At 43.7% G+C, this 27,428-nt stretch overlaps 1 protein-coding gene across 14 annotated transcripts; it reads right to left on the bottom strand.

Annotated features, from left to right (window-relative positions):
• Positions 1-623: 623 nt before the first annotated feature.
• LOC134026259 (syntaxin-binding protein 5-like) lies at positions 624-27,428 on the bottom strand. 14 transcript variants are annotated; one of them, XM_062468829.1, is made up of 30 exons: positions 26,971-27,428; positions 26,013-26,110; positions 22,519-22,600; positions 21,974-22,074; positions 18,585-18,719; positions 18,131-18,194; positions 17,933-18,016; positions 17,171-17,294; positions 16,829-16,907; positions 16,526-16,680; positions 16,324-16,396; positions 16,042-16,189; positions 15,828-15,895; positions 15,673-15,713; positions 15,025-15,245; positions 14,577-14,764; positions 14,148-14,273; positions 13,806-13,954; positions 12,114-12,197; positions 11,578-11,640; positions 11,331-11,390; positions 11,188-11,235; positions 10,125-10,178; positions 9,817-9,933; positions 8,763-9,005; positions 4,692-5,040; positions 4,302-4,467; positions 3,597-3,708; positions 3,006-3,226; positions 624-1,737 (listed from the first exon to the last, which is right to left on the bottom strand). In XM_062468829.1, the coding sequence occupies exons 1-30, from the start codon at positions 27,106-27,108 to the stop codon at positions 1,696-1,698; spliced, it is 3,633 nt and encodes a 1,210-aa protein (XP_062324813.1). In that variant the 5' UTR covers positions 27,109-27,428; the 3' UTR covers positions 624-1,695. The 14 variants fall into 14 exon arrangements, with proteins under 14 accessions (XP_062324813.1, XP_062324819.1, XP_062324814.1 ...); XM_062468835.1 differs by lacking the exon at positions 9,817-9,933; XM_062468830.1 differs by lacking the exon at positions 11,188-11,235.

Genomic DNA, 27,428 nt, shown 5'->3' with positions numbered 1-27,428 from the left:
ATCAGAAGGGAACAATTTTCTGGGGACACACATCAGTATGATAAACCAATCCCCTTCTACAAACAGCAGTTATATGGATTCAATGTAATATACCCAGGCTTTGTCATCACAACCAAAAATACTCACAAACTGATATTATGATATGCAATTTGTAGAATCAAGACAACTCTGTGAAAGCAACTCTTTGGTGTCAGAGAAGACAGTGGCTACCGAGCTAGCTATGTTACTTTGCCTCAAACAGCCCTGTAAGATCAGCTGTTGTTGCATTGTCGACAACATTTGCCAGCAATCTGGAGTGAAGTCTAATCTGTCTCATGTCAGTAAAGAACAAAATAAGAACCGAAAGAATGCTCCTACAATAACACAAATAGCAGCATTTCTTTGCATCTCTTTAAGAAAAAAACTAATTAAATTAAAAGTCTAATCAGACGAGAAAGAAAACTGAACCTTTAAGCATTTTTTCTCAAAACACCCTTTGTAATATACTGTCTATGCAATACATATAAATATAGATGCCCATACACATATTCCTTAATATATGTACGTTCACAAACACAGACAGAGGTTAGGATATCGGCATAATAGGCGGAGGCAGAAAAGAGTTACCAGGAAGAGGATGAGACAGAGAGAGAGATGAGTTTAATCGAAACACTGTTTCTTGGCCATTTTTACTACAAAATGAAAGTATGACTTTTTTTTTTTACCCGGTTTCCATTTGCTCCAAGAGACACTTGCTTCCGTTCTTAAACATATAAACACTAATTGACATCATCCAAAGCCTTCAGAGGTCATTCAAGACAAAAGTAACAACTTCCTTCTAGAATGCCCAAAGAATTGTGGGGGTTACATTTACCAGCTTTTCCAGTGCATTAGGAACTCGTTTCAGACGTGTAAACTGCTGCAGATGTATGCTGCACAAACCCACCCATGATGTGGATGGACCCACTTACTGTACATAATTTCAAAAAGGAGCACAGTAACTTTGAGGAAAGAATCTTGGTTCTTTTTTCATTTCCCTCCTGCAAACTATTAAATATATATTCTGTATATTCATGACAAAAACTGGTGAATGGTGTTCTCAAAACAGACTTGTCCAAACAATGACATACAATAATCGACAAGAGACATGGAACAGTCGATGCAAACCTGAACCTAGATTCTGAATGACGGAAAGATAACAATCATCCATTTATCAAACATTACCGTTGCTATAGATATGACATTTCACCAGCATTGTCTTCATCACATGGGAAGTGTCTCTGCTTAAGGAGTCCATTGTGTTTGTTTCACACTGGAGAGCATGGGGATGTCACCACAACAACCTGTCACCTCCACAGTTTATAGACCTCGTAGTCCTTCTCTTCCAGACTGCCAAACAGTAGCTTGCACACACAGACGGAGAGCATTACTGATGTGAAGGAAACAGTAAACATGCGCTCTCTCTCTCTTTCTGTCTCCTCTGACTCTCAACAGGATGGAAATTAGGCCTGTCAGCGCCCACATGACATGGACTGACCATCCAGAACTGACTGTCCCAGACAGCCTCCACGCCCCTGGCCTGTAGCATACTCAGGGCATTGTGATGACAGAGGTCAAACAGGGTGTGGCACTGTGCTCTGGGGGGAAGGAGGAGAGGAGGACAGCAAGAGAGGGATCTGAGCGGGATCTGTCCATCTCTCTTCGGACGCTTGGCCATCAGAGCTGGTACCACTTCTTATCCTTGTACTTCAGCATAATCTGAGGAAGAGACAGAGAGGGGAGAGAGACACCGGAGGAGAGAGATGAACAAGGAGAAAGAAAGAGGGACAGAAACAAGAGAGAGACAGAGACAGTGTGTGTGCTTTGAGTAAGACAACCCACATTCCTATGACCGGTTTGGACCCTGCATATGCACATTCAGAAGATAACAAATGGTGTGGTAATTAGTGATGCAATCTGGCCAGACGAGAAAACACAATTATGTTTGTTCAGAGCGCCCCTGCACGTTATTCCCTGAATCTTGTGAGACTGCATAAACCTTTTCTTCAAGTTTGGATATTGAAAACTACAATAATTTTTTGATGGGGAAACGCTATTGCCAGAGCTCTTACACAGTGTTGAGCCAGTTGCAGTTACTCTAGGTTTGAGCATTGGTAGTTGCCACTGACGTCTCATCTGAAGTGTAACAGTGCGTTCACACTGCAGCAACGCGATGCGAGCGACAACATGTTTTCCATTCATTTTCTATGGAGCCAGGCAAATCGCTTGCGTGGTGCATTGTGGGTAGCGATGGGACGCGACCGAGTTGAGATATTCTTTATGCAAATGAGGAGCGATTTTCGCTAGCGATGGCCAATCAGAGTGTTTTCTTGTTTCTTGTAACGTAGCAACCATGGTGAACATTTCTAGGTTTCAAAGTGGAGGAGAAACTAATCGTTTGTGTGGCTGCTTACCTAGTCCTGTACGATCGTATCGACAGATTAGCAGAGATTTTGAATAATATAATAAAAGTTTTTTTACACATGTCAACGTGTATGTCTATTAAACAGTTTTGTATTTTGTATACAAGTTGTATTTTGATGTTGCGAGTACGTAAACCCAAGTCTGCACACTTGGCCATGACAACTACAACAGTGACTTTAGAGAACTACATTCTACATTAATCTGTTTGAAACTCCCCCGAGCGTGGTGAACTGTGGGAAGGCAAGCGATTCGCATCGCTGCAGTGTGAACGCACTGTTAAAGGGGCATAGAGCACAAAACTAATTCGCGGGCGAACAATTTTAGGATTACTTCAGATTTATGATTGTAAACATGCGTTCAAGTTGCATGCATCATGTTTATAAATAGTTGCATATGTAGAATTGTACATTCCTACATAAATCTCCATATAGTATGACATATAAACCCCAGGTTTTAGAAATGAGGCCCCAGAAGAGTGAGACTGACAAAGAGATAAAGAAAGTGAGAGAGAAAGAAAGAAAGTGAGTGATTGCCACAACCAGCCGACAGATCCAGGTGCTTACGCCGTGAGCGTGCTTGGAGAAGGAGTCGGCGCTGGCCATCATGGCAGCTGTCCTCTCCTCCAGCTCTCCCAGTTTCTGCCCTCTCTCGTCCAGCGCTATGCGGGCGCGCGCCAGGTCCCCCACCACCCCTGATGCCGCCCCCTTCATGCCCTCCATGCCCCCTGGGCCAGGGATGTGCTGTGCCAGGGAGCTGGAGGCCTTCCCTGCGGTCGTTTCTCCAACTAGCACAGGCAGAGCGAACAAAAGAGGTGTCAACAGTATGTCCTTCAAAATAAAATACCTTGAGTCTCAAGGAGGATCTAAAACATTATCTGAGTTACTGATGATGAAGTGCTTGATTTCCACTTCAACTTATGTCTGCACCATTGAAGAGGTCTGGAAATCAAGCATTTCATTTCCAGTAACTTATTTTGCATATGCATGTACGTATAGTTTTGTTATGATTGGTTGTGTCTGTCATGATTGGTTGTGTCAGTTGCGAGCACACTGAAGCAAATTCCTAACAACTACCTTGCCATGGCCGTTAATATTCTGTTCTATATGACAAATTTGTACTTGATGGAAGGAGATCTTTTTCCTTTGAGTACTCACAGAGGTCTTCTCTGTCCAGGGACTGAGCACCTCCACCAAACAGGCCCTTGAAGAAACCTCTGTTTGGGGCTTCGGGCGTCTCCACAGGGGTGAACAATTCACTCAGCATCTCCTAGAGAACACACACATGCTTTGTGTCAATATTACTTTCACAGCCTCCATCTCAGGCAAGTTGGAAATATTCGACAATGGAATAACCCCAAATCAGGGGTCAACAACCTTTTTGAGAGCAAGAGCAATTTTTCATTTTTCAATAAAAATGGGGAGCCACAATGGATGAAAGGCTTGACTTGAGTTTGAGAGATGAAATAGCTGATAAAGTTAATCAATGCTGCATTTTTTTCTGTTGCCTTTTTTCAGTTTAGGTCTGTTTTGTAAAGGAAGAACAGAAAGAAGACCAATGGTCACTGCATCTCCAGTTGGGCTACTGACTATTAACCGAAAACTAATCCTAAAGCTGTGTGGGAGCCACGTGTTGCAGACCTTTGCCCCGGACCCAACTGATAGGTGACCTAACACAAACTCAATATACAGGAAGAAAAGGATCTAAATATAAAACTACGGCAATAAGAAACAAAGAGCATTATCCTTCATTAATCCGGCCAACCAAATGAACATTATAAATTAGGTATTCAATTTCAATGGACACTATTAAGTTATATGCCGCCATTGAGACAGGGAGTTAAGACAGAGAGAGGGGCGAACCTGCAGGTTGTCGCAGGTCTCCTGGATGTAGGTGATCCTCTGGATCTCCATGGAGGAGTTCATGTAGAGGGCCTGGCCCAGGTTGGAGAAGCAGAAGGTCCTGGCAATCCTCATGTCCGTCAGGGGCAGGTAGTTCACATCCAGTAGGGGCCTGAGACTGGGCAGACTGGGGTAGAGGGAGAGAGGAGCCGGGCGGAGTGTGGGGGGAGAAAGAAAATGAGAGGAGGGAAAGAGGGGAGAGAGAGTGAGAGTCAGAGAAATCAAAGCAGAATGAGGAAAACAAGTTTTCTAGACATTGTAGTCTCTACACAATTACTTTGTAGAGTACAGTACAGCATCGACCAGTACAATAGAGTCCAGTCTAGTCCCAGGGTGGTGCTGGTTAGGTACCTCAGAGCAATGATGTGTCCGTTGGCACAGAAGCACACGATGCAGAGTCCCCCGGCCAGCTGCACCACCTCGGCCCTCAGCACGAACGAGGCTTCTGTGATGTTGTGCTTGTGGACGCAGGAGTGCGAGGGCAGTGACACCACCTTGGCCTGCTTCTCAGAGCACACCACGGCGTACTGGCCTTCAGAGTAGGCCGGGGGCGAGGCAGGCGGGCGCCTCTTCGGACGCTCCCTGTCCTGGTCAGTGGCGTTGGGCTCGAACCACAGCTCGCAGGGGCGGGGGATTAGGACCCCTGACGTGTCCAGAAAGGCCATGGTCAGCACCCCTCCTTTTAGTCTCACCAGGGTCCCTAGGGAACACAAAGAGAGAGGGATGGAAGACAGCGTTTTTCAATATAAAGACATGAAAGGATCGACAAGTTCTTGGCATGACCTTCAGAAATGCTTGTGTCTGGATTCCATCACAGGTTGTAGATGGGTGCCTACATTTGTCTACATCAATTTCTCAACAAATATTATTTGTGAAGCAAGATTCACATTTACAGTCATGAAAGTGTAGAGAGGGAAAGGAGGTGATGGGATGGCCAAAGCAGGCTGCATTAGAAGCATTCTATGATGAAATATATATAGCTGCAAGCAGCGATGCGGGATCCTCCTCAAAATGGCAAATATAAAAAAAATTACATGGTAGACTAGTAAAACAAGTTTCACCCTGCAGCAGTCATCAACATTTGAACTACTAAACCCTTGGGTTACAGATACTACGCACTAACTGCAGTTTAGTGCCCAAAGCAGTCTCACAATATCTATCAAAATACAACTTTTACATACATGATGCACAATATTCGATATGCTGACTAGATGTAGCATGATCTTATCTACAAAAATTCAGAAGTCTGACGTTATGTGTCCATGAGACTTTTTTGTTCCTCATGAGGAATAAGGCTTGTATGCCAATTTTAAGGCATTTTGGAGTAATGAGGGGGCAGGGGAAATCCTGGCGTAGACTTTGGGTATGGCTTAAAGCGCCACCTATAGGCATACATGGGCCATTAGCGGACCGGTAGTAGTGAGTGACCTGTTGTATCATTGGGCCACATTTTTACCGGAGGAACCCCAATAGAAATAAGAATACCAACAAAAACAATAGGTTTCCTCCTACCAGAGGAACCCTAAATATAGCTACAAGCAGCAATGGCAGATTCCTCCTCAAAATTGCACACCATTTCAAAATTGACATGATACAGACATGCATTTCATAAATGTACACAACATTTCAAGACAATTGGAGCAATGTCTTCACAACTGTCACTGTAGAGGAAAATCAATGCTGCAGACATTATTGGTTCTTGAGACTTTTTTGTTCCACATTAGCAATAAGGCATGCATACCAACTTTTAGACTTTTTGGCCTAATTGGGTCAAAATGCCATCCTTTTGAAAGTGACAACTTTGAGGCGTGGTCTGTAGGATAAAAAAAGGTTGTCACTGATACGGGGTGCAGCAGAGATCAACGTAAAAAGCGAACAGAGAAATGCTAAATATTTTATAGATATTCTATCTTCGCAATCGACTTAGACAACGAGAAAAAAAACAACCTGAACGAGGGATTTAACCCACAATTGTGTGATTGCCTTGGACACTCTCTATCCAGTCAGCCACATATCAACTGATCAGCCAGTCATTCATGTTGCTCCTTAAAAAGGGTTGTACTGTATTAGTGTATTAGCATGAGTCAGATTTGGAAAAAGTTAAAACAGCTGTAATTTAGTCAACTTTTCACATATCAAGGTGAAACTTCGTACAGCAGTCATGTCATCTTGAGGCCTGTTTGGTTTGAAAAACCATCTGTCAAAATGGCATTCGATTAATGGACACACATATTGAGAAAATGTTCACATTTATATAAATATGCACCTTTCAGCCATTTTGTATTATATTCCTTTTTGTTAAAGGGGTCATTGACTGCAAAACAGAGTTTACCTTGTCAAAGTTGAATAACGACAGTTCAGTGGGTAAAATGGACATACAGTGAACCTCAAAGTCCATTGACACCTCTTTCCTATGCAAATCTCACAATAAAAAATATTTAGCTGTAAAACGGTCGGTTTCAAAAAAGTTTTTTGATTTTCCTGACTGTTTCATTCGAATAAATAACCTGTGTTGTCATGTAAATCTACAATTCACGATGCATGTTTGGCTATGTTGCGTCTTTGCTCCGCAGCTTCGCTCGTTGTAAACAAACTCGTTTTATACTAGGGCTTTTTCACAGGGTGCATCAGGGTGCATAGAACAGCACCCGGGCCATTTTCAGCCAAACCAATGTTACATACCCTATTCGGAGACCACAATGAACAGTGTGAAATACCCTATAAATCAGTCAATGACCCCTTTAAACATATGTATCCTATACATACATACCGAGTTTTAAGTAAATTGGAGTCAGGTTCATCAGAAGATATTTGTACGTTTTCCCAAATTTTCACTGTACATGGCGGACTGTATTGGTCACCAAAGGCTATTCTGTTCACCATGAGAAATAAGGCATGTATAGACATTTTCAGACATTTTAGATTCATGGGGTGGAAATGCCATCGCTTTGAAAATTGACAATTGTGGCGTGGCCTGTAGCGCCACCTGTGGGCAGTGGTGGGCCATTTGTTGTGTGGTAGTTAGTCATGGCCAATGCTTTCAATGTTTCAGAATTTGGACAACTTTTTACCATTGTATACCAAATCGGAAATGCAATACCACCAAGATCTACCAGGGCCTTTGTTTCAAGCCAAGGAGTGAGGGGATGGGGGCTTGGCCAGGGAAACCTTGCAAGAAGCTTTGGGGTGTGTGTGTTGCTCCAAGCTTGCATGAGTGTCAGGGGCCATGATGTGTCAGTGAGAATTGGCGCACGCAAACTGTGGAGCAAGGGAGACAGTCTTTGGAAGGGGCCCTAGCAATTAGCCAACCATGCACATTTCAAATATTCACAATAAAATCTACTTTTCATCTTACCTTCAACTATTTCTCAGATTTGTGTACTAAACATTGTCATGAGTCTTCCACTGAACTTGTGATTGAATCGAAGTATCGGTTAATGAATAGTGGATGTGTAAAGCAATATTTTTGGGTTAGCAAAAACGTATATTTTCCTTGAAAAAAGATTTTGGAGATATGAAGTTGCTTTTACACATGGTAACATTTTGTAGTGTCTTCCTTGTGTGCGGAACAGATCAAGTCCCTAGGTCAATGTGGCACTTATTTATGGACACATGACGGGTCTGTAAGAGCTGTAGCCACGCTCCACCATCATAACAAAGTGTTGTTCGCCACTCGCTGGGCTCGAACACACAACCTCTGACTTGCCAAGCACGACCGCTACCAACTATGCCAAAGAAAAGCTAGCTCTTCTTTGACGCGGGTGGCCTCTTACATACCTGAGGAGTGAGTTTCACGGTTCTCACTCCGTTACACACATGAAATATGTGCAAAAGGTGCAAATTCATCAATGTGCTAATAAATCCACCATATTGGATTACATTCCTTTCAGCTAAATATCGAATTGAAAGACATGCATCCTACATCCGCAGGACCCTGAATCAAGTCAATCTGAGCTTGGATTCATGACAAGATTTTTGTAGTTTTGGACAAATATTTATTGTACAGAAAAATCCAAGATGGCGGCCATTATAGGTTCTTGATGCTTTTTTGTTCCTCATGAGAAGTAAGGAATATGTACTCAGTTTAAGAATTTTGGGACTTATGGGCTGTAAATGGCATCACTTTGAAAACTGACAAATTGGGGCGTAGCCTGTAGAGCCACCTATTGTCTCATGTGGGCCATGTTTGGTATGTTAGTTACTAATACGCTGCAGTTTCAACATGCCAAATTTCACAACTTTTTCCATTACTGGTCTAGGGGCTGCCATTGACTCCCATGGTACAAACATAATACTACCAATAACAATAGGTTTCCTACTGGAGAAATCCTAATTATAGGAATACCAACAAAAACAATAGGAACCTTAAAAATGACAATAGTCATTTTAGTCATCACTACACCCCCGACCCATGTTACCTACCACAAGGTGAGACGCCCACATGCTCCTGCAGCCTCTGGTCTCCGTCGGGGGGCATGGAGAGAGACACAGCCAGCACGGCACCCTGGGAGGTGCCCACCCACAGGCTCGGTCCCGGGGCGGAGGCAGGATCGGTCTTCCTGGGGAAACTGTCACACAGCTGGAAAGAGGAGATGGCCTCCCGCGACTCTCTGTCTATACTGGTCACACTGGAGCTGCGCGAACGGGCAAAGGCGTTGTTGGTATCTGTGGGGCCCGGGGCGGTGGGCAGCCGGGGACAAACGGAGAGAGAAGTGTGAGACAGAGTGAAAGGAGAATATCCTACTTGCAGAGGAAAGGGGGCTTTCACCAGTGAGATGGGAGGTCTGAGCACGTTGGTGGAGATGCACAGGCCATCACACAGATCCACAATGTGTTGCCTTGTGAGATTAAGGAGTAAAATTGTGTTTTTGAGGTAAAGGAACACCATTCTAGAAAGTACCATGATTGCATATCATCACTTAGAGGCTATAGTGTTTATTAGAGGACGCAAAAGGCCTGCTGAACTTTGACAAAAACATGTTTGACAAGCCTGATTCACCTACATTACGACCCAATTTATTGGCCAGGAAGAGCCTTCCAAGTGATGAGGGACATTTTAAACACTTCCCAAATCTACCACAAGGATAAAACCCATCCCACACACCCAGTCCCATACACCACGGTGCCTCTGGAAGAACAACACCCAACTGTACTATGGTTATTCATTGCTGAAACTACAGTTTAGTCTGGCAGTCTTACGACAGAAAAACACCACAATGCACACAATTCATGTAACTCAAAACAGCGTCCTGTATTCAACAGTGGAGGGAAAAAAAAAACCTTGTCAACAAGAAAGACAATCCTGAGGGCAATTTTGACACAGAAAAACACAACACTTCCTCAAAACCAAAGAAGAAGCGAAAGATCAAACGTCCAGAAGGAGTTGCAGGGAAGGGCCCAGCAGAGAAGGGTGGGGTTAGTACTAGCTACTTTTACCCCGCTCCAGCCCAGGTCAGACCACGGCAGGTCCACTCACTGAAGCTGCCACATGATTGACTTCTCTGGACGTCCAGCATGGGTGCTGTCCCTGGCTTCCTGGCTACCTTCACAGAACCAGACTGCTTGTGGAAGCACTGTCGTAGGACTATCTCTCCTGCACACCCCGCAACACAGATATGACAGTGTGTCTCCACTCACAAAATTACAACAGAACTGCATTTTTTCACATTCGCACTGACACGGTTTTTACTCAAGCCTCGTGACCATGCTCTGACACAGTCGGACACTTCGGGACATCGAGACAGAAAGTCATGTTTAGGTTGGTGAAGCAAAATCAAGGCTTACCCATGTCTGGTTTGTGCTCCGTGGTAGGAGAGCTAATTTTCCGCGACATCTTGGCTGCAAGAGAAGACAACACGGTTCTTTACCACACTACTCTGTGTGGAAGAGCAGAGCACAGAACACTTATCAAACACTTTGATTCCCTCTCTGACATAGAGAAGACGCGGCCGGGTTAAGAGAAGAACACTTCGATCACAGTAGGCCTCATTAGGACCGTGAGGAAGCTTTGAAATGAAGATCAACTAGCTGGATTAGAACAGCAGGACAGAGGCATGATATTGTGTAGTTAGACATCGTGCTGAACAGCCGAGGCTTTGAGATTCACCCCCCCACCTCCACACAGACATACACCCCGTAACCTCCACATGCCCTGAGAGAGAACAGAGAAGTCTAACAATCACAGTATTACACTCACTCACACAAGGCCTGTAATGTCCACTAGAGAGAGAAGAAGCAGGACAAGAGAGAAATTTCGATTTTGTGAAATTAGTGACGGGAGGAGGGGGGGGGGATTATGAAAGTAATTAATTTGGGCATCTAAACTTCAAGTAGGCCCTGCAAGGAAGGAGAAAACACAGCCAAATCCCTCAAATCAACGAGAGCTGATTCCCCATTTGCAACGAACAGGTTAGACATTAGTACTGTGAGTTGAACAGGCAGATTGACTATGCTTTTGAATGGGTGCACAGTTTGACACGTGTTTACCCGGAACCTCAAGTTTTCCTGGTCTTCTACCTTATTCTCATCATCGATTAGGACAATAAGAGTTGTTCCAATGTCTGGTCCAACCAGCATAGTAAATCTGTCTGGGTGAACATGAGCCCACTGTTCACACCATGCATCACACCAAGCGTGACAGTATCACTTGACAGGAAGCCATTCCTATCAACGGTGTTCTCCCAACTATGGGTCATATTAGCTATGATCTACAAGCCCAGCGCATGTCCCCTTCATTGGCTACGGTAAGATGCGGACAGCGATTAAGGCGTGGCTTGGTTAGATGACAGCGTCTGGTCGTTTATAGAGAGAGAGAGGGAGAAGACGGTACATTTGGATCATACAGTACCAAAGTCATTGGCAACCGTCTTGGAAAAGCGCCTGCTTTTGGATTTCACTGCACATACGTTTAACAAGGAGACAAAGCAAAAGTACGTCAGCCGTTTGGTGTGTTGGACTGCTATGGAAACATGCAGCTGTGAATGTCCATACCCTTCTGCATAAACCTTTGCTGTTTGCGCTCCTCATCTGAGTTGTAGGGCGATGTGGGGCCTATCGTGGCAACAACATCACTTAAATTATTATTAGTAAATGTTTTCCACATTCCACTTTTCTTTGCTTTCGCTGCTTAAACACTCCCAGGCATCAACATTGACAAACAACCCTATGTTATTTGTTTCCATTTAGGACTTAGGACTTTTTTTTTGGGGGGGGGGGGGGGGGGGACTAGAAGATTTACCTGATGTTGGGGACTTGCAGCGTTCCTCTGTGGTGTTGGTTCCCTCGTTGGTTTCACACACAGCTGAGGAGAGCAAACCGAAGTTAGGAGGACATCTCCCACGTAAACAACATCACAGGTTCCAGCCAGAGCTGGCTCTCACACCCTCTTAATCTTCTACTTAAGCCATGTCATTAACTAGGCTTAACCAGAGACAGGCAAAATTAGTTGAATTTAAGCACTCCTTCAGGGCAAACAGACAGTTCAGGAGTTGAGCTTTACTGTTGATATGTTGGCTATGTTGGCTAACAACACCATACATTAGACTAACAACCCATTAGTCTAATGTATCTGTTGAACATCCACTCTGTTGAGTGAATTCCCTGATTGACAGTATCACACATTGTGTTTAGTGAAGCTACGTTCCTACTGGGAGGTTAGGGAGGGACAGGTTGTCTGAATGAACCAGGTAGGAATGGATATCAAACCAACAGAGAGGAAGAGATAAATCTTGAGAGAGAAGGAAGAGAGATTGAGAACAACATGAAGTGACTTACGGAAGTGAGAGGATCGAAGTTTTTTCACAGACTCGGTATAAAAGCTAGACAGGCTGGACATGCAAGACGTCACAGGTGGAATGTCTTTACCAAAACCATAGAGAGAGACGGGTAAAAAAGGATGAGTGAGAAAATAAATAGTAGGAAATAATAAGAAAACAGTAAAGAAATGGCAGAAAAACTCAAGAAGCTGGACACTGGATTGACTCTCAGAACATCAACAAAACAGCACATCAACAAAACAACACCAATATTCATTCAGAAGCTGAAGGTTTTTTCCCCCCTTCATTATTAATTTTTGAGAAAGTTGGTGCTGAGTAGTAAATCCAAGTCTAACACCTCTAAGTGGCTAGACTGAGATATGTCAACACAACAAGACATGAGAGGTGGGGTGCCAAAAAAGCGCATGAAAAAAGACGAGACAGGATTAACATGGTTGTGTAATTAGCAGTAATACAACCCTCAACACCCTCATTTAATCCCTATTTTGCACTACAACATGATTATTGAACAGGGATTACGGTGAGGAGTCAAACAGTAGCTAAACAGCTTTATACCAGCGTTTAGTGGTAGCAAGTGTTTATATGTCTGTGTAACAGATCAGTAATATGCCCTCTATTGCCCCCTAGAGAGGCAAATAATGCTACAGTAGGCAGTGGTTGGGATCACAGGAGGATGCCCCACTAAACTACTGGGAGACCTGATATTCTATTGCTCACTGACCTCAAATCACATTTTCAATTAACATAATGTTACTACAATAACTACAGTATTTTCCGGAAATAAAGCCGCGGCTTGTGTCCCGATTTTACAGTTTTCTTGTGGTTGTACGGCTTATATTTCGAAGGTTTTAGAACAAAAAAGTGGCTTTGTCCCAAGATCTCTACACACCGTGCAGATAATTTCATGCTGAACACTTGAACGGGGGCTTATTACTTGAAAGAGGAATTATTTACTGTGTCGTCTCAGTTACACTATCAGGGCTTGGAAATACAGTGACTTGCTAAAGTAGGCAAATGGCTAGTAGAACATAACATTTCATAATAATTTCAGTAAATCAAACAGCTGCAAGACCCAGTGAAATGTTATATACAGCTAGCAAACTAACAATAGCTAGCATCGCTAACGACATTGACTAATTAAACTTCGGTAGGCTATCCTCAGGATTTGCAAGATGGCTAAACTTAATAACTAAAATAATTTTGTAGACATAACAATGGATTTTTCCACTAAATTAGTGACTCGGCTTTATTTCTGGACATACTATCCACAACCGAAGTGTGTTAAGGCATGCTGTAAGATTGCCTATACTCATGCATTGCTTGGTATCATTGTTCCCGTATCAAGTGCGGCATATATTCCAGTGCGGTTTATACTCCGATTTACAAACACAAAGCTCCCATTCTGATGGGGTGCGGTTTATAGAAAACGCGTCTTATTTTCCGAAAAACACAGTACTTCATGAGATCAAACAGATACATTTTTGAAGCTCATAGAAATAGTCTACATAAATAGTCTGAGTGGAAAAAACTCAAATTCAAAAACTAAAATCATCTCACTCAGGAGATTTTCAAAACAGTCTAAAATGGGGTCAATCTCCTAAAATCTCCTGGAGATTTTTTAAAAGCCGTAGATCAGCCAGGTGAGGAGGAGCCAGGTGAGGAGGGTAAGTGAATGCTGAGAACTCCTGACCTCCAGAGGGCTGTGTTTTGCGTGGCGAGCGAGGCTGCCTCAGGTAGGGCTCTGTGGGGCTGTACAGCTCCAGCGTCCCCATATGGAGGAGCAGGGTCTTCTGGAGGTAGTCCACTACGGCCAGACCATTGCTGTTGCCAAACACCACTCTGTAACGCAAGTCAGGGACACGAAGCTCAGACAGGATTCCTCAACATGAAGCTAACTGTGATGGTAATTCTGAATATCTGTGAGTTTTACAGAGAATGAGCCAAGGACAAATTCAAAGTACAAGGTTGTCGTGGTGACAGTGGTGATGAGTAAAGGGATGGAGGTGACAGTGGTGATGAGTGAGAGACTCACAGGCCGTAGGCGGAGTTGACCGCCAGGCTGGTGATTGGCTGGGGTGGCTCTCCACTGACCCACAGCAGCTGCACCACCAGCTCCACCTGGTACCCCGGAGACTGATTCAGAGGGGCACTCCGCACCCTGTAAAAGGAGAGGACATACGCAGACACACACACAAACATAAGACCGATAAACACACACAAGGGTGAGACCACATGAAGACAAGCATGGTCCATATTTTTACATTATTATAAATTGTTATTGACATATATATATATTATTGTGCTGTACTGTTATTACAAACCTCTATTATAGCAATTTATTTATGAGTATTACAGCATATTATTTATGAGTTTTTAGGCCGTCCAACCTGCCTCAGAATCTAACAATGCATCCCTTCAATAAAAAAGTCCTGCTGACGACGGCACAGCATAGGGGACATACTTGAGACATGGCACATTGTCCCTGGGCCCGTCAGAGGAGTTGCTGCCTGTGGAGGTCGGGGGGGTGGGCTCGCTCTCCTGGGGGCTGGAGGAGGTAGTCCCTGGGGTGGGCAGGGTGGGAGTCTGCTCCACTGCCCCGTCTGGAAAGCCCACATCATTCAGCTCACACTGCAGACGCACCTCCAGGAGCTGAGGAGAAAAAATGCACCGTGAAGCAACACAAACTTCATCAAGTCTAAAAACAACACAACTCAAGGATGAAAACAGCACAAACTTTATCAAAAGCAAACACAAACAATACAGACGTCATCAAAAGGCAAAAACAACCCAAAACTGTTAAAACCAATTAGAAATTCACATCCATAGACAACAAATACTCACAGACACATAGTGGATAACCCACATTTAAAACCTTGTGGAACTAGGTGATGAAATAACATGGAAGTTACCTGAATCACTTCTGTGGTGACTTCCTGTTTGCTGAACCTGTAGATGATCACGTGGGCGGAGACTCCCGCCACACAGAAGATCCTGCTCTCTGGGCACCACGATAGGGTCTGGATGGCAAACGGGTCCTCATCCACGATATCTGTGCTCGGCTTCTCCTCCTTGCCACGAGCCCGCTCAAACACCTTGGCTGTCTTCAGCTTGTACAGGACCTGAAGCATTACTAGGAGAAGAGACATCAGGAGAGACCATGGCATTATATATATATATCAACTGTGCTAGATATAATTTTATATTACTATAACTATAGAAGAGAGGAATACCCCAATGCATAAATGAGGAATGAACAGCCAAGTCTGGTTTAAAAACAGAAGCGCAAGAGTGTGCTCATGATACCACTCATGACAGGACGCTGTGAAGTTCATTGCTCTATGAAAAATCAATTTGCACACAATGAACCACTGGGAAGTAACATTATCTAAACAAGGGTTGCTGGCTAGCTCTAAGTAAACTGATGTTTCTCACAATTTGGAGGAGGACATACAGCGTATACACACAACTACACCTCTGCATGAAGGTACATCCGGTCTTAAAGCCAACCCTGAACCAACCCCCAGCTTGACATTACAGCTCCAGTGCAGCATACTTACACACGGAAGCATCCCAGAACTTGACTGAGCCGTCCGCATGTCTGTTTGTGAGGAGAGGAAGAATGAAAAACTTGTAAAAATTAAAAACTCGTAAAAATGTGCGTAACACACGTGCATGGTGACGCTGGGCCACTGTGTCTGAGTGAACCACTCACCCTGTGACCAGGATCTCTGGGTAGCTGTGTGTGCCCTGGCCCCAGTTGCCACCACTTATAGGCCACTCCTACAAAGAACCACACAAGTATGAGACAGTTAAAACATGGCTTCTCCATTCTTCCTTTTTCTTCCAAAATACTATAAAACAGTTAATCGCTCAGTCAGTCGGTAAATACAACATATCAAATCCACCAGTTGAGTGTTTTCTAGTACCTTCTTGCTGCATCCTTGTCTCTTCTGGCGGCAGCCCACAGAGTACAGAGCAGGTATGAGCTCAGCAGGACAGTCAGCAAAGTACTCGCAGCAGGTCACAGGAGACTCGTGGATGCTCAGTGGGTAGGGGTTCTCAAAGATGGGATACCTACATCAACAACATGTAGACAGCACTGTGATGACTGAGCAAATGGAGGTGAAATCATTCAACGTAGTTCATAATTCAAAGTCGGTTTTGTCATGGAAACCATGTCATGGGGTGACTCAAAAGCTGGTAATCACCCTATTTGTCCAAGGTCGATCACAACCAAGTCCTTTTCAAGTAGAACCACGACTGCATAAGGCTCTTGGAAATCTGTTGAAGCGATGACACCACATTCAATTACACAAAATGACAACATCGGAGAAAAAACATAGCTGCTGTCTTCCGAAGCTATGCCACAACAACATCACAAGGGGTTGCCAGGTTAGTGCGGAAGCGTACCGTTGGGGTAAGGAGTTTCACACAGCGTCAGGAAGTCCACGATGGGGTAGTCCATTTCCAGGACAGTGGTGCTCTTGCCGTGCATCACCGTCAGACAGGACCTCCTCCCCAGCGTGTCGTAGGACAGCCCCCCGGACAGCACCATGAACGGATCCCTGAACAGCACCAAGCAGAGTCACACACTCTACAGGGGAGGTGGCATGGATATAGACTTGGATGATTGAGCCTACAGGAAATGCACTACGACTATAACTAGGATAGTCTACCAGAATGGGACTAGGGTTAAGTGCTGGTGAAACCTACCCAGCTCTTGTTGTTTTGTACTCCACTTTCAGGATGGGCTTGCATGGCTCTGGCTTCTTCCCATCTTTGGACTGTTTACCTGGGACAGGGCAGCAGACAGGACATGTGACCATCTACACCAGTCTGCTTTCGATGTCTGGAACTGAAGGTAACGCACCAAGACAGTGGCCCAAAGCCTGTCTCTTTGTCTGTGTCTGTATTTGCATGTGTGTCTGTCTGTATGGCCGTTTCTGTGTCTTAATCTGCAAATGTGTATGTGTCGGTCCATGAGTGCGCACAGTACGTGTGTGTGCCTGCGTATGTGTATACCTGCATGTGTGTGTGTGACCAGAGGAGCCCTACCATGCGGTGTGATGGTCTGTACAGGCTTGGCGGGGGCGCGTACGTTCCATGTGGTCAGAGTTCCATCAGAGTGGCTGCAGATGAACTGCTTCCCCTCATGGTGCCAGGCCACAGAGTGGATGGCCTGCAAGATACACAGTCACAACTATATAATACGGAGTAAGGAGTCAGTTGGCTGAGCGGTTAGAGAATTGGGCTAGTAATCAGAAGGTCGCTGGTTCGATTCCCGGCCGTGTCAAAAGACGTTGTGTCCTTAGGCAAGGCACTTCACCCTACAGGCCTCGGGAGGAATGTCCCTGTGCTTACTGTAAGTCGCTCTGGATAAAAGTGTCTGCTAAATGACTAAATGTAAATATAAATGTCAATAATACAATATAATAACTATATATTACTGTCTTACTATTTTAATATATTATGCAATATAATAACTGTATATTACTGTCTTACTAGCTAATAACTATATTATACAATATAATAACTGTGTAATACTGTCTTACTATATAATAATACTGGTAATACTATATTACTATTACAGTACCAGGCCACATATGCTGTGTATTCACACTACTATTACTACAGGAAACACCCACCCAATAATAACAACATAGTGTACTGTATTACCATAAATACAGACCATAAAATACAGACATACGGTATTAACTTAATGAAATTAATTGATGGTACTGTTTTCCTATTCCAGTACCGGCACACAGAGGGGAAATCCCAAATGAACTCTGAGGAAGGTGTTCAGGAACGAATTACCTCATCGTAGTTGTAGCGGCAGTCAGCTTTCTTGCACTTCAAGTCCCACAGAACCACAATCCCACACTCATAGCCAATCAGGAGCTGAAGAAAAGAGGGGGAAAAAAACAAAACAGTGGTGGAGTTTTGTCATAAAGCACCTCTGATGGTCAGAGGGCTCTAGTCGTGCCTGGGAAACGTGCTGTGAGGATTCTGTACCTTCCCCTCATCCATGGGGTTGTCACTGATGTGGACCACAGGCCCTGGGTGGGTCTTAGTGGACCTGGGGGGTGGAGAAAGAGAGACAATGAGAGAAAGATAGAGGCGGTAGGAGAGAGAGGTTGGAGAGGATGAAGAGAGATTTTCAGAAAAATAAGTTGCGGATGGAGAGAGGTTGGAGTGACAGAAGGATTGGTAGGACAGACAGAGAGAGAGACAGAGTCAGAGAAAGAGAGATTGGAAAGAGAGAAGTTGAAGAAAGAGACTTTGAAGAAAGTGTTTTGGCGATTTCCAAGCCTGCTCCACTGCTCAATTGAATGTACCATGCCATTCTTCCTTGTTTTTGTAACACAGAGAAGAAGGAAGAAACGGTTGAACTAAAGAAGTAAAAACATCCTGCATTGTTCTGTCCACACAGGGCACCTAACTACAGCTCTACGTGAACAAGCCTCACAGTTCGATGGCTTTGTTCCACATGATGACGTAGCCTGACAGGGTGAAGGACTCCACGTTGACGATGTAGATGTTCCCTCGCTCCGTCCCAACATACAGCCACTTGCTCTGGAAGGGCAGATGGCAGAAGGTGATCCTGCAGGACAAGACGGCAATTCATAACATTATTCCGGATTACTGTAGGCTAGCTGGATTATGCAATTTATCCAACTACTCTAACCAAGACTTCTCTTACAGTTTTTCACAATTGGTAAAACACATTTCTTGAAACAGTCACCTATTTTCTCAAAACCGTAAACACAAAACCAAATCTTCAAACTCAATTTCCAAAACCTCTGACTCTTCAAAACACTCACCCCAGAACCATTTAACCTGTGCTCAAAATCAAACAATGCTTTCAGATCATAAACACAACAAATCATTATATAAACACTATGGAGCAATCATTAGACACAACACAAAAAATGGAGAACACAGCATCCAAGGCATATAGTTACATGTAAAGAGTATTTTTTATTTTTTATGTATACAGTAAATGCATTTAGCAAAAAATGTATCTTACAGTAACCATCACAATTTAGTACTGTCAACAAAAAACAACAAAAAAACAGGGTAAAAACCCTCTGGTGTGCTGGATCCAGCCTTGAAAACACGCCTATAGGATATTTACCCTGGTATATGGGTTTCGGTCATAGACCTGTGTTTAAACACCCATTGACACTTTCCTGATGTATGACTATGTTTAGCCAGTGTTCTGCACCCCTCTTTCACCAACCGTCTATGGACTGGAGCAGAGCCATAGAAAAAGAGAGTTGCGACACGCTTTGATCTCGCCGACACGTGATCACGTGGTTCATGTAGCTCGCTGTAGTTCCAAAAACCCCCACTGCTGTCAACCGGTTTGAATGGTTTTCAATGAAGCTGGCCAACGGAAGTCGCTTTCTCAGGAAAATTATGAATGAAACAGGCTCGGTTAAAGAAATCCGACATTCTGGCTATCTTCAGCAGACTCGTATCTACAAAAGTCAGTCCTCCCTGACGTGTTTGGTGTAGAATGGAGTGAAATACAACATTGTGAACACTCACTGCCAGTGAAACACAGGAAAAAGGCTAGAGCTTTTTTGTCACGTGGTTCCGGTAGCTCCCTGTAGTTAAACAAAACCCCCACTGCTGTCAACCTGTTTGAATGGTTTTCGGCGGGACAGACAGCAGCACCATCTCGATTCACGGACATTTTCGGTATATTAACACAATGTCAATTGGTTACTGGTGTGTTGTATCATGTATATCTGATACTTTATTAACATGTATGTATTACATGAACTTATACATAACGCAATATTGTGAAGCAGAGCTAGAAATGGCTATGCTAGCTACCATACTGTACAAACGGTACTGTACAGTACCAAACAGTAGCCTAACGTTTAACCTTAGACGGTTGAAGTAAATGGGTCTTGTTGAACGTTTTTTTATTCATCAGCCCACTTACAATTTAGCCTACCACATTAACAACACTTATATTTGTAGTACTTGAAATCTTGAAGTTATCTTCAAGTTGAATCTAACCATTATCACCAGCAACTGCTCAATTTAAGACAAGAAAGGAGTTTGGTAAATAGAACAGAATAAACAAGGCAACCAACTGCATTCAATAAAACATTTTATTGTAAAATATGTCCTGTGTTCTTCCACTCCTTTTGTTTGTAGTGATCCGGTGATCTTCTGGCTATGATACATGTACAGCTAGCTAGAGTAAAAGTGTTGCTTACGTAGACCTACAGTCTAGCTCCAACTGCATTTAGAATCTAACAAGCTTACGATAAACTTTAACTAAAGCTGGCTATATAAAATAATACTAATAACAATTGATATGTGGTGGTCGAAATATGAAAAAATGCAGGATTTTCGTGAATTGACCAGCTAACTTGCTTCGGACCACTTAATTTGCAATTCATTGTTGCTAGCTCTACTAACTAGGCTAATAAGAGCTATATATAGAAGACTTACTTTGTATGCCAACGAACACCAATAATTAGAACTAATTTGACAGACTATAAGCCAACTGACTTCTGGTTATGATACACGTGCTCTCTAGGTAGCTTCAGTAAAAGTGTTGCTTACGTTACTAGCTAGACCTACAGTCTAGCTCTAACTGCGTTTCGAATCAAACAAGCTATAATCTTACGATAAACTTTATCTAAAGCTAGCTATATGAAATACTACTAATAACAATTGATATGTGGTGGTAAAAATATGAAAAAATTAAGGATTTTCATCAATTTACTAGCTAACTTGCTTCGGAAACACTGAAAATGAATGGGGTTGAACGGTGGAAAATGCAATGTTTGGAACTACAGGTCGCATGTGACACGCTTTACTTCCGCATTCCTCGATAACAATGGGAGTCTATGGAAGTGTCGCAACTCTCTTTTTCTTTGGCTCTGGACTGGAGGAGAGGATGCCTCACTGAATTGCTCCTCCCAATGTTTCTTAAATTTGTTCTCGTCTAGTAAGTTTTTCTGGGAGATTTTCCTTGTCTTCCTTGAGGGTTGAGGTTGGCTGAGGGGCAGTTCTATGGGCGTATGTGAAGCCCTCTGTGACATTGCTTGTAAAAAGGGATATACAAATACAGTAAATTTGATTTGATTTGGGACCTTCCACCGCCACGCAGAGAAAAGCTCTTCAATTGGGTTGAGAAAAGGGCTGTATGGTGGAAGGCAAACCTTTACAGTAAAAATTGCTGGTTGATGTTGAACCGTTCTTGTATACAGACACCACGATGAAAGCTGACATTGTCCCAAACCACCATTAAAAACAAGTGTGAACAATTTTGAGTCATTGTGTTTTACAGATTACAACTGTGTTGTAGTTGTGTTTACAAATGTTGCAAAATGTTTTTAGTCAATGAGAATGTGTTTTGAGTTTTGCCAAAAGAGTGTCTGATTCAACAAATGGGTTTAGACCACTGAACATTTGATTCAGAGAATGGGGTTTAGTGTTTTAGCAATTGTGAAAAACTGTAATGAGCCTGCCAGGTATGAGAACCTGGTTCTATGACATCTTACAGAGCAAACCAGCTGCAGTATGCCTTTGTTCAAACAGAAGCTTAGACTTGGACCATTCTGTTTGACTTCTCAACTCTAACATGCGTTTATCTCACGCGTGCATTCGAGCACACATACCGTATGTCTCTCACCATGCTCTCGAGCCCACATAACAAACAAGTGTCAGAAGCGTACACAGTGCTGCACTGTGCTACTCTATAACCAGACAACACTAGGTTGTTTATTTGCAGAGTCCCATGCAAAAGCCACAAGCTCGCCCTGGGTAAAACCTGGTTACGCAATTCCTGATCTCCTATGCTGTGTTGAAGTGTCAAACTCAAATTACCTTTCTTTGCTGAATTTGAGCGTGTGCAGTATAGCCGGTTGCTTTTGCCTCAGGTTCCACAAGTGTATGCTGTCATCAGTTAAGGCACTCACCAGCGCCCCCTGTGGAGAAGTGCAAAACCAAAACAGTGTTTACTAGCAGTATGAAACCCCTTGTTTTCCCCTTCTATGCAGTTACAACCTGCTAGAGACAGTGCAGCTGAATTACCGAAACATTTCCCATCCCCAAGATGACATTACTGTTTGATCAATGTGTTCACTCAGAGGCCATGTAAACCAGCTTGCTGGGATGAACAGTCCATTAACACAGAGCATGTCTCACACAACACTGATTAGGACGCAGGCTAGTGGGCCCACACTACACTGTGTGTGTTGTAGTAAGACCGTCAGGAAGCATGGGTGTGTTACGACTTTGGGATGAAGGGCAGGTTGTGTGTGTGTGTGTGATAGAGGGTAAAGTAGCGTGTGTGTTCCAACTTTGAGAAGAAGGGCAGGTTGTGTGTATGTGTGTGAGCTCTGGGCTGAAAGCCCAGCTGCGCGACCCACCTCGTTGACCAGGAACTGGAGCTGGATGACAGCCGCTCCGCTCTCGTGCTGGCAGTAACACTCCACTCCAGCACGCCCAAAGCTGCAGCCAGGCTCCATCAAGGAACACAACAAACGGTCGGCCACTATCGTACTGTACACTAAATGTTGTAATATGGTGCAACGTGGTCTTAATGGGACCCACTAAAAATGATTTATGTGTGAACGCTTTGACATTCCCCTCAGCTGTGATGCTGCATGATCTCGTCTCCTCGAGTCAAAACACAGAGGAGCAGTGAGTGTGAAGCGATGGGCTTCCCTAATCAAATTATTTTAAACAGCAGTCAGAACCAGTCCTATTTAGGCAGTCTGCCTTATGAGAGTTGGCACAAACATGCCTCCTAAATACAAGAATGAATAAATAAAGTTACACTATAAATAAAAACCTGAAGGCTCTGACAGACGTATTTATTACATTCAGTGCGGAGGGCAGCATGATCTCAGTTCTTTCAGATCACAGGATCTTAGTTCTCAAGACAGTGACCACAAGGTCAGTCATGTAGTCATGTGCCCCTGGAAAACCACCCACTCTGAACCACTCCTGAACTGTGACTGATAAAAGGAGGATCTGTCTACGGTGAATTGGTTAGGATCAGTGGAGCATTTCTGAGGAACTGGCATTAGTGGTAAAACTGGTTCAAAAGTCTTCATTTCCTATTGTTACCCTTTTGTCGTGTGACATCTGATATACCAGCCCCAAACAGAGGGTGGCAGGGAGACTGGGGACTGAGGTGCTGAAAGAGTGGAGAGAGAGATAGAGAGATAAAATGAGTAGAATATGGATATACTACACCTAACCTGCTAGCACACTCCAGGTTGGTATGAGGAAAGTGAATACAGGTGCCTGAGTAGTGCTTACAGGGAACACACAAACATGCTCTTCATCAACAAGAGTTTAGTAGACCAAACAAGAAAACAATACAAACAACAAGGCTCAGATGTTGTAAATGTTGACCCATAACCTAACCGATGCTACAGGAACTGCCAAGCCTGTCCAGCACTGTGCAACCTCAGGTGTCACCTACTAAACTATAAAGATTGGTGAAGAGTTAACCTGTTAGCACATCTTATTTAACACTGTAGATAATAGCGGTAATAATCACCAAAAATGCAATAATCACCCAAACCTCACACAGTTGCCTTTCTGGGGCATACTAATGTCCAAACCACTCAAATTAAAATGTTTCATGTCATAAGTTAGAGGAGAAAAAAAAAGCCTCAACTGAGGAAATTCCAGTGAACTCCATACCTCTAACTATACCCATGCCCAAACAAGGTTTTCATTTTTGTGGGACAGTAGACCAACATGGCTCCAGCGATATGACAGGTGTCATCGCTTTGTTCTGCTAATTTAACATCTTTAATCAATCATCAAGCGCGGGCCACCAACAGTCATCAGACAGGCTCTGCTTGTCAGAAACGGCAGCATTTGCGACAGTGTCAACGAGAGCTGACACGCTGAAATGAGATATGTCTGAACAAGATTAACAAAGCTGTAATCAAACAATCCCTCCATGCCTTGAACAAACTAAGGTGGGGTTACAGCAGAAAGCCATTAACGGAGGCACCACAGTGGGCATCTCCTTGGCGCCAGGCATAAAAAAAGGGAAAGGGATAAAAGCCCAGCAGCACCAGCCTGGTTCAGCTACAGCATGATGTTCCTCTACCTGCCCTCTCCAGACAACCTTTCACCCATGGGTTCCTTCAGTCCTCCTACAAGGGGGGATTTCTATATTGGTCCTCATATCCAGGGTCCCTTATCCTTCTAAGCTCCCTCACAAACAATAGTTGACCCTACAAACTGGTTAGATCAAGAAGTGCTATTGATTTGCATTGAGCAAGCTGTAAGTGGAATTCCACCTCCACCAACTGTGCTGTGGTCACTCATTCACTCATCTGTCATGCGTTCATTCACAGCAGACATTCCCCAACTGGAACTGAAAGAGTTCAATTTTAGATGGCGCACAAAACAGTGGGGGAAAAAACATTTATTATGAGTGCTCATGAGCCAAATTGAATGCACTTTTGGAATATGTCACAAGAAGTGAGGTCACATACAGACACACTCTTGCCACCTCCTGCCATGACAGTGCAACCTCCTGCCATGACAGTGCACTATCTACAATATCAACCTAATACCAAGAAAGGATCTGCAACAGAAAACACTTCCTTGTTTGGTAATGCGGTTTCCCACACTACGTTGCACAACCTTTCCTTCTACTGATGTGTCCTTTATCGAATAAAGCATGTCTTGGCTAAGAGTTGTTTCTGTTCATGAGATGGATCGATACGGTCTGTCTTTTGATAAATGGGCCAATTGCCTTGATGACAGTAATCCCATCTACTCCCACCCACCCCCCCACCCATACACGTTAGGACAACATGTGTATTTTTGGGGAGGAGACCTATGCACACCTAGCTGTCAGGACCAGCCACAGACAACACTGTGGACGGCCTATCCTAACAGGATAGGCCGGATCACAACAGTCCAAGATCATTCTCACCATAATGCAGATGGCTATGCATGTTGAGTAAGGGCTGGGGCCGAACTGTGCAATATAGATTAAGAAATACATCAAACATCCTCAAGCAGGAAATAACAATAGTTTTCCTGAACAAGGTAGGGTATCTGAGGTAGTCCTGACTCTCCAAAACCGAGCAGGGATTCCCCATGGGGCCTGCAAAAGGGCAAAGAAACACGGTGGGTTTCCCTCTGTCTACAAGACGAGCACAGCAGCACCAGTGATGTTGACAGCACACACAAGACGGCATCCTGACAAACACTAGGCCGCACGGTGGATTAGGTTGGCTACTCAGAAGCACAAGGCATGGGTGTCATCGTGTCACTTCCCTCCCTCCCTTGCCCACTGCCGGATCTCAGGTCCTCTGACTCACTCATGCAATGACCACCTTTCATGAACACAGCCAGCTACGCCACTGAAAAGCAAGCAGTTCGATGGTGAGATATTGGTGAGGTATTTATACAGAGGAGTGAGTAGAACTCATTCAACTCAGTTCCACATATGGCAGCTGAGCGTTTTATGCCACAGTGGAGATTACATTAATGAGCCAGGTTTCTCCTGGAATAACACAGCAATGCTTCGAAAAACATGGCACAATACCATCTAACCATAGCCTCAGGCGAACAGTATTTGAAATACTTCTTGTTTGAATGAGCTTTCCTGGAGCAGAATTGGAAAATATTATGTAGGGGCTGCAAATACCATCCCATATCAGTCAATATCTCCACTCCACGGCCATTACCAAGTATAGTGCTTCGTAAATGTGAGGTATATCAGATGAGTCTATCGACAGTGTAAATACAATGTACAATACAGTAGTAGCAGTAGGAAGAGATGTGGTTGGCAAGACATGAGAAGTATAAACATTTTGACCTATCGACTGTTCAAAAAATGCAAATCTTTGTTTTCAAATTGTCGTTTGTAAAAAGATACAGCCTCAAAGCTCCACTCTGCGTCCCGATGGCCAGTATCTTCTGCACAGGGTCAAACGCCATGGAGGACGGTTGATGAGGGAAGCCGTGACGCACAGTCTATATTAGAAAGCACACCGTTGTTAATGCTATATCAGTCCATAGTAACTGAAAGGTGAGATAAAAGTACAGTGGGGCTCTAGGATTTTGGGGGCCCTAAACAAAAAGTAGTGTATGGGGCCCATTGATTGGCAAAAACATTTTGTTTTACAAATGTTTTTTTTTGTGGGGGGACCAATTGCGGGGTCCTAACCATATATTTAATTTGTTTTGTTTATTGGGTTGGGCCGGCCCTGAGTGGGGGCTGAATACAGTTTCTGTGCATGTTGCTCAGGCTGTGAACATTGGACAGTTCAATACTGTCTGACAGTGGGCCAAGTAACTACCAAAGTGGAATAAAGCAAATAGCCTGTTTGTTGACTGAAATAGTATGAAGCACGTGACAATGTCATAAACTGGACGACTAGAGACAACAAGCAGGCCTACACTCAGCAGATAAATGACTGATCTTCATAATATGCTTGCAGCTAACTTGCTAATTCACACGCTTGCATGTGAAGCTGGCTCATCTCGCCCGAAGCATATATTCAATGCATTGCAAACAACAGTGTGTGCTGTAGCTGTTTAGCTAAGCCATAGCTTTGCCTATGCTAAGCAATGCATGGGGGGAGCAGAGTCAGCTGACAGTGCTCTGTGGAGGATTTGACAGCTAGCTAGCCAGCATGCTAACTAGCTTAAAGGCTACCCTCACAGATATAGCTTGCTAATGAAGTACAATTTCCATTTCGGTGCTGGCCATGGCATTTATGCTACAGTTATTTTTAGTTTGCGCTATTCATTTGAATAAGGGAACTGCATAATACGCTCATACTGGCATCAGTCAATACTTTTGGCAGTAGCATTGCTATCTAAATTCCTACCTTGCACAGCTGAAAATGCTCTGATTGTAGGGATTCTGGAATTGCATCGTTTTCCTTGCTTCCCGATTGTGCAGATGCAGAGGAGGAGGAAGCTGCCGTCAAGCCGTCCAAGACCTTTCTAATATTAAACTTCTTCATTTTCCCACAATATAGACGAGTATGAAACTGAAAAGAATTATCAACGGAGCCACCATCAATTTATAGAGTGCTCGTTAAAGACGTACAGTTAATATATTGCTCTGTTGATCTCACATGTTACAGAGGGTGTTGGCACTGCACTCTCCATTTCATAAAACAAAAGCACCCCGCTGATCGCAAATAAACATTGATTGAGTCTTCTACGATATTAATTTTGAACCACTGACATTGTAGTATTGACGTTTTTTAGTCGGACTCAATCGTTTCCGTGAGCTCCTCTGACAGGAAAAACCGAGCTAGTGGCTAAACACGGAAACGCA

Source organism: Osmerus eperlanus, chromosome 9, assembly GCF_963692335.1.
Source record: "Osmerus eperlanus chromosome 9, fOsmEpe2.1, whole genome shotgun sequence".
Lineage (NCBI taxonomy): Eukaryota > Metazoa > Chordata > Actinopteri > Osmeriformes > Osmeridae > Osmerus > Osmerus eperlanus.
This window is presented reverse-complemented; position numbering and strand designations above follow the sequence as displayed.